The sequence below is a fragment of the Clavelina lepadiformis genome, chromosome 3 (assembly GCF_947623445.1).
Source record: "Clavelina lepadiformis chromosome 3, kaClaLepa1.1, whole genome shotgun sequence".
Classification (NCBI taxonomy): domain Eukaryota; kingdom Metazoa; phylum Chordata; class Ascidiacea; order Aplousobranchia; family Clavelinidae; genus Clavelina; species Clavelina lepadiformis.
The window spans coordinates 15,175,644-15,183,543 of record NC_135242.1 but is presented as its reverse complement, the minus strand read 5'-3'; the positions used below and the strand labels follow the sequence as shown (position 1 = coordinate 15,183,543).

General features: G+C 42.5%; 1 protein-coding gene across 1 annotated transcript; it reads right to left on the bottom strand.

The window, feature by feature from the left end:
* Positions 1-2,529: 2,529 nt before the first annotated feature.
* LOC143449821 (vasorin-like) lies at positions 2,530-7,310 on the bottom strand. Its single transcript, XM_076950147.1, has 8 exons — positions 6,887-7,310; positions 6,528-6,669; positions 6,083-6,315; positions 5,814-5,926; positions 5,095-5,451; positions 4,842-4,970; positions 4,612-4,761; positions 2,530-4,394 (listed from the first exon to the last, which is right to left on the bottom strand). Exons 1-8 carry the CDS (start codon positions 7,109-7,111, stop codon positions 3,020-3,022), a joined length of 2,724 nt encoding a protein of 907 aa, XP_076806262.1. The 5' UTR covers positions 7,112-7,310; the 3' UTR covers positions 2,530-3,019.
* Positions 7,311-7,900: the final 590 nt, after the last annotated feature.

Sequence of the window (7,900 nt, the reverse complement as noted above, 5' to 3'; positions counted from 1 at the left end):
TTTAGCTGGAGTCATGATCATGGAAATTGTATGTCTTCGTATGCTTATACATGCACATTACTTTTATGAGAACTTTTATTTAGGAAAGGAAGATTTTGGCTTTGATTTAGTTCAATCTATATCTTGGTCACAGGATGGGAACACAATTGCATGCACAACAAAGGTAAAAATAACTTTGTGTTAAAAATGAACATATGTTTCAGTAGCTTCTACACACACTGAGTTAGAAGTCTATATACAATATATGTTACACCACAGAAACCTCAAATTTTTTCTGACTTCGCTAGTTACTATGTTTGGAAGCATGCTACGTTTGTCCAGTCATAATCTTATTTTTGTTGTCTTCGTAAAGTTTACATTCCTTAAATGCTGAAGCAGTGAGGTTGTTTTGTTTCTAGGGCAAGAAAGTTGTTATTTATGACCCAAGAACGAATAAGTTTGTTCAGGAAGGCAAGGCTCATGACAACCACAAAGACTCAAGGGTGGTTTCCCTTGGAAGCAGTGATAAGCTTGCCACCACCGGATTTTCCAATGTGAGTATCAGAGGAGACGTTGTGCTATATATTGTGGTCCTGGTGAACAGTTCCAATTTTAACTAAGACCCCAAAAAAACTAAAAAATATATAAGCATACATCCACCGGACAATGGGTACAGACAAGCTCGGTGACTGGGGCTTGATAGGCACTATCACTAAGTCATATTAACACATTACTCAATGACAGTATAATTGTTCCAACAGCACACCACAGTAGACGTTAATGGAAGTTACCTTGCATGATATTCTTAGTATGATGAGCCAATGTAAGTTAAGAAATTTCACGCTTTTATCTTACAATATTTCCTCTCCTTATCTCTGTTGCTACCAGCAGATCTCTCTCCATGAACAGCTACGTGGTTTGCGATTTTTTTGTTGCTTAGCCTCGCGGTGGCAGCAAAGCGACGCTCGTCTTGACATTCCAAACAATGCGTAACATTGCCGACGAGAATGAATTGTGTTGGTTCATGCTTAGCTTTTGCGCTGTTGCGTATATCTGGTCTATTGGGAATAATTTGGGACTCTTAAATTTTAAAATATCCAAAAAAGTAACTTATAAGAACTGTTGAAACTCCCGATGCAGACTTTAAATGTTGTTTGGGGGTGACACGTCACAACAAAGATGAAGGCTTTTGTTGGACTTACATATAAGTCAGTTATGTCGCTTGTTAAATTTATTCCGACCGCTTTAACCAGTTGTAAGTTGTTGCGAACTGCGGCAATTTGCCAACTTGTACTTAGTTGCGCAATTTGAATTTATTGGTCTTTCTCAAAAGCACACCACGTCGAAATAATGTAATTGCGCGAGTTCACCAAAAACCAACCCACAGTCTCGATGACAGACATTCGGTTGCACAGTATAACTATTAATTAAACTCCCGTACCAATATGCACAAATCCGGTATATATGGTTAACCTCCCTTCAATTACACGTGAATAAATATTTTCTAACCCGAATATTAGTGTAGGTGTTTGCCACAAATCCTAATATATTTAGTACGCTACTCCCCTGTTTTGATTGCCTGTGAGGCGTAGGTTACGCCGTTACTGTTGTTTGAAGCATGATTTTAAGTGATTCGGGAATTGAAGGTTTGTTGTTCATTTCTCACCGGTACTGACTTGAAAGTGGGAATTATTGAACACCAAGTTTTAACGCCGCATATTTTAACGCTTCGTTATTCACGTTAAACCTGTCCGTTTAATTGAAATCCGAAAATAACAAAGACTCGCCCATTCAATTTCATTTTGCCCAACTGGCTTTCCCCGCCGCCATTTTCTGCTTAGAAATATGGCCGACGTTTTCAAAACAATGATCAACAATTTGTTTTTCAGTCCAGAAGTAGGCAGCTTCGAGCGCTGGATGAACGAAATCTCTCGTCTTGTCTTCAGACTTTAGAACTTGGCTCATCAACCGGGTATGTCGACTTGATTTCAGCCATATTTTGCTTACACGGTAAGAATATGCACTTTTGGAGATGTATTTCGGTACTTAGTAGGACCTGTACGCCCCATCGCTCGGTTTAGAGTCAAATGGGCCAAATTTCAGCACTAAATTGTTGCAGCCAGAATGACAATGTCAATATTCTCATTGTCAAATCCGGCAGAATTATGAATGGTCAAGGTCAATAACTTTATCCTTGAAATTATTTCCTGGCACCTACGTCATTGGTATATGTCCTTCCCTTTCCAACTATCGACTGTTTGACAATCATGTAGTTTAGTGGACACGGTTTTGTTTGGCGTTTTTTTTATAGCTACCTTTGCATTGTGTTCACTTCTCGACACTCTGCAAACGGCAGTTCTCTTCCGTTGGTTGAACTGTCATTTTTGATTTTATTTATCAGAAAATTTGACTTCTGTGTGATTACTGGTCACTTGAGTGCGAGTCCTTTTTTATACTCGAAAGCTGGAGTTTTATTTTTCGAAATGACTGTTACATAATGCAGTTTCGGGTACAATTGCGCACTTCAAGCGATGTAGTATAATACGAAGCGTCAATTATTTTGAAAGGCAAAAACAAATACGAATGCAATATTGACACAGCGTGAACTTTTAAGCAACAATAACTTGCAAAGGAAGCACGAAAAGAAACGAAAAAAAGTTATAGAAAAGCAGAAAAAATTCGGAAATCTTTGAAAATCATAAACGTCCTGCGTCCATAAAAAAGAGCCCATATAGGTCAACCAAATGACATCAGCAACAATGACAGAGTTGGCTTACATCCATCTTGTCTTATATTGTTAAGTGGTAACTACAGCAAATTATTGCTGCGCTGCAAACATAATTCACAATGTTTGTTATCAAGGAATTTGTGGGAGGGAAATTAAATATATAATGTTTGGAAGGGGATTTATTATGTTTATAAACTCGGAAACTTATCGCTTTCAGCATTATAAAGATATCTATGTCGTCACACCAAGGTTGGTCCACGACTGTCGAAAAAGAAACAAAGTAAAAAGTTTACGCCAAATTTCCGAACCAGTTCACATGACCATGGTATCATGGAAAACCGGCGTTATACAGTTTTCCAAAATCTGTTCATTGCTCATTGGCATCTGGTTATAGTGGTCAGCGTGCGAGTTCGTGTACCTCTGTTGCTGATCAGGCGTGTAATGCATCGATACTGGCTGTGGCCTGGCCTGACTGACTACCGTACCGGTGGACCGGACTGGGTAAACGTATTCTTGTCCTCGGCTTGTTAGAACAGACCCATGGTCGGTCGTATACGACACATGACCGTTGTAAGGTCCACCGTTCGACTGGTAAGTGCAACTGCTTGGTGTCGTGCTGCAGCGCATTTCTTCGCCGTTTACCATTGCCAAGACGGAATGCATAACCCCGGCCGCAGTGGTGCAGCACCTTTGCATGTCTATGGGGTGATTTTGCGGAACCCCGCTCACACTTCCGCCGGAGTTGCTACTCCTCCCCAAAGACCCCGTTTTGTTTGGGGTACCCACCCGTTGAGGAGAAGCGCCATTCAATGGGTAACTGTGCGTGGGCGCGTGATAGACGTCACCGTTTTGCCCCAGCTGGGGTACGCTGGTCTGCTGCTGGTATTGCCGCCTTTGGTGGGTCACCATGGGTACAATTTTTTGGTCACCCGTTTTACCGGCGACATATTCGGCGTGACCCCGACTTCCAACGCTGCGGTTATCCGCCTGTTTCAGTTTCCTCTTGTTTCGGTAACAAGCAAAGAAGAGGATTACAAGGATGAGGATGATGAAAGCTCCCAGAGCAGGATAAAGCAGTTTGAAGTCGGAATCCGTTTTTGGATCAGCCACCGGGGCATTGCCTCCACTCGGTTGCTTTACGATGTCAGAATCGTCCCTGTTTTTTTGGCCAGCGTTTGTGTTGTCGTCGTTGTCGCCGCCGCCACCTTTAACGATCGTATCGCCACCATCGCCTTCGTGATTAGTGTCAGTGGCCTCTTCAACCGGTGGCTTGGTTGTGATCGGCAGGGTAGTGACCTCGCCACACAGCTTGTCCTCCACTATGCGCCTGCTTTGTAATGACGTCTGAATGGCGTCGGTGGAGCTGATACAAATGTTGTACCTTTTCCCAGGCTCGAGGTTCGTCACCGTGTAGGGGTGAGCCGTGGGGCGGATGTGGAATTCCCTGGGTGACCGATCGATGATCCTGTTGGGGGATAATTGTGCGACTGACACCTTCAAACGCTTTCTAGTGCTGGGCAGGATGATCTGTACCGAGTTAGGTGTTAGCGTGTCGCTTTGTATGATCAGCCGAAGTCTGAAGGCTGTGTTGCTTGCTATTGCAGTTGTGCTGGTAGTTGTAGAAGTCGACGGGGTGGGCCGGTGTAAGGGCTTGTCACAAAGCATGCCTTTGTATCCAGTTAGGCACCTACGCAAAGCAATCGGTTAAATTTACTTGATAATATTATATAACACAGCAACCATCATTGAAACAGTAAACTTTTACATTCCTTTATTGATGCACACTCATATTTTATTATTACGCATATTTGGCGAAGACAAATTACAGTGTTAGCAACGTGCTATAGGCTGTTATTACTATTGAAATAACATATGTGCCGTAGTTGCTGCTTTGGTGGTCTTACCTGCACACCGGCCGAAACGAGGTCCGGTTTATGTAACAAGTTGCTCCGTTTGCGCAGGCCATAGCTGCGCACAAGTCTATATTAGGTCTTCGACTTGTTGGGGAAGGCTGGGGTATGTTATTGGCGCTGTTGTGTTTTCCTGGTAACCCACTGGGTAGAAAAAATTACAATTAAGCCGCATACATGTTTGCGTTTGACCGCACACCCTAAATCAGGTGAAATTATTCGTAATTTTTTGTCTCAATCCTTGCCTGCATTTTAAGTCCCGTTGGTAAAGCGCAATCAATGGACGCCCTGTGAGTTCCGGCGGTTGACTGCACTTCGCTTGGTTTACATTTCTGAACGCACCTCTAACGCGCCTGAAAAAATTAATTCGTCTTTTAAATATATTGTGACCTAAAAAATCATTTAAATTTTAAAAGCGTATCTTGCATCAGAGTTATTCCATTGTAATCACAAATGGTAAAGATGTGCGTTGGTCACCTCATGAAATTTGTCAACCAGCTGATGGCGCAGTCACAATTCCAAGGGTTGTTGGTGAGATCCAAGAAGTTGAGATAAACCCCGCGGGGTACGAAGCCCTCGCTTAGGGTGGAAAGTTGTAAGTTGCCGAGATCTAATGTTTTCATTCTTCGCAAGTTAGTCAGGAAATTGCCGTCCAGTGTCGTTATGGGGTTGTGAGAAAGATTCAGCGTATGCAGCGATGTCATGTCGCTGAAAGGTAAAACAGGAATTTCGTTAAATTCACGATTTCCGCAAATAGGGCTTGAACGGGCAATTGAAAGCTGCTTTTTCCCCGAAATAATTCTTAGAGTCGTCTCGTGGAATACGTCCATGATTCTGACTTAATAACAGTGATTTAAGGATTTATTAAACGAATTTAAAATCGCAATTTGCGAACATTACAACGAAACCCGCGTCATTGAACCATTGAACTGGCGGCTTCGCACGTTATAAAATTGCAAAGTAATTTGCCTCCAACGCAGAACACAACTTTATTTCAGAGATATTAGAATTCTTATCTGCGTTCTCGGCGCATCGATCGCTGTCTCAATGAGGGCCCCGATCTTCATCGGAATTGTTGGTATCTTTTAAATACCTGCAGGCATCCGATTAATATTCACTGACGTATGGGCGGCCCGGCAGTCAATATCGCGCCACTAGAAGCTCTGTAGCTAAATGGTGGTTTTATCAAAGCATACCTGATTATTTGCGGTACCCGGTGTATCTGGTTGCTGCTGATGTCAAGCACCCTCATGTTACTCAAACCGCCGAAAAGCATCGACGGCAGCTGATTAAGACGATTTCTTGACAACTGAATGACACAAGACAAAGAATGATATCCCATACTGCTGTAAAGACGTCACACACACACAGTTAACACGCCAACAAAATTTTTCCTTTCAATCAAGCCCATTTCAAGCTATTCAAATCCGTCACCTTCTCCAACAGCTGCCATGACAACGCTTACCTCGAGGTGTTCCAGGTTGACCTGCCTGAGACCGTCGGGACGGAGCCGGACGAATTCATTGCCGCCCAGGCAAAGACGACTCAATGCCGGGCAGGCGACGATTTTAGGGAAGTCGGACAGTCGGTTGTTACTCAACTTCAATTCGAGTAAATTGCTCATGTTTTTCAACGCATCGCTGTCAATTGAGCTAATTTTGTTGTTTTCCAAGTATATTCTAACGAGGTTCGGCATCCCTACATCAACAGGTTTATAATAATAGACTTCATTTACGAGTGAGGTCATACTTGGATTGAAGAACAATGTATGACGGCATAATCAAGCGTCATTTATAACACTGTGGTAAGCTTCGTTAACTTTAAGCTGTGTTCTAAACTTCTAAGGAAAGTTGTACAAAGCAGGATAAAAGCGGCCATTTTGTACAGGTATTTGTGAACTGCTTTCCTACCTGCGAAAGCATTTCTTGGGATACTCGTCAAGCGATTGTCAGATAACTCGAGATTCTCGAGTTGTTTCAATTGCAAAAATAACGAAGGTTTGAAAGCGCTGTCATTCAGGCGGTTTGAAGATAGACTAAGTAGTCGCAGACTCTGTAGAAACGAATTCAAACATCAATTGACTATGCAGTTGGTAGTTACGATGATAAACGCGTGCTAACAGCTATTTGTCGTGCTCATAGTCTTGTGCAAAAATCTTAACACCAGCATGTAATTAATGGCGGTGGGACAGCACAGGTTCGGTCAAGGGGTCATTTTTTCAACCACGCCTGACTCTGCACCCAGTGAGTAACCCAGACTAAATATTTACCTTCAGTCGTGACAGCGATCCATCAGGAATGGTCGTTATTTTGTTGTCAAACAGAAAAAGCATCCTGGTGTCAGCTGGTATATCCACCGGCACAGAGGTCAGTCCTCTACCTTCGCACCACACTTCCTTGTTGTGGCAGTCGCACGCTGAAGGACACGTCACAATTGCAGGCACACCTGACGCCACGACAAGTAAAAACAAAACTGTTTGGCACAATAAATCCATCGCTGTAGTGAGAGGTTTCGTGCTGAATGCTTCTTTTGATAAATTGACCGCTGATTCAACGAGAGGTCAATTCGAGACCGACTGTTCGATGTAAGTCGTTCTGAGCGATTTGTTTATCTTAATTGTTTGTTTACCGCTGTCGTTTCTTTTCAAGGAAACGCGGCGTCTTACACTCTCTGAGTTTTCTAAACTAAACTGTGGGAAACATCAACCATCGAATCGTGATCTGCAATGTTCAGCAGAAAATGGCTTAAAGCAGCTGTAAGTTCTATGATAAGTATCACTGCGAAAACAAATAAAATCAAAATAAGTATAAAATGAATCGTTTCAGGTTGATTCCAAAGGCACAGCTACTGCAGTACTTCACCAATCAAATACGCTGGAATTAAAAACTTCAGTTCACAACATTCTTACAACTACACGTCACTGCGCACAATCAAGGCGTATTAATAATAAAATTAATTAATAAAAGAGTAAAACCTTTTTTCCTCTCGGGCGGTCGGCTTAGTCTGAGCGAAGGAGCGTCTGAAGAGATCGGTCAACTGCAAAGGGACCTTTTTTTCTGAACGACTTTTGGATTCAAAGTCAATTTATTGATGGTAAAAATCATTTGGCCGCGAAGTAAAAGGCGCATTTAAACTTTATTATCTTCAACATCACTGTCTGGTCTCTTACTAGCGAGCTTAATGCAGATGGATATACTTTTCAACGCTTTGAATTTGTCTTTAGCCAGATATGCGCCAGTAACATTCACGCATGCCATGACGTTGCCGTTGTACACGTCTGTGA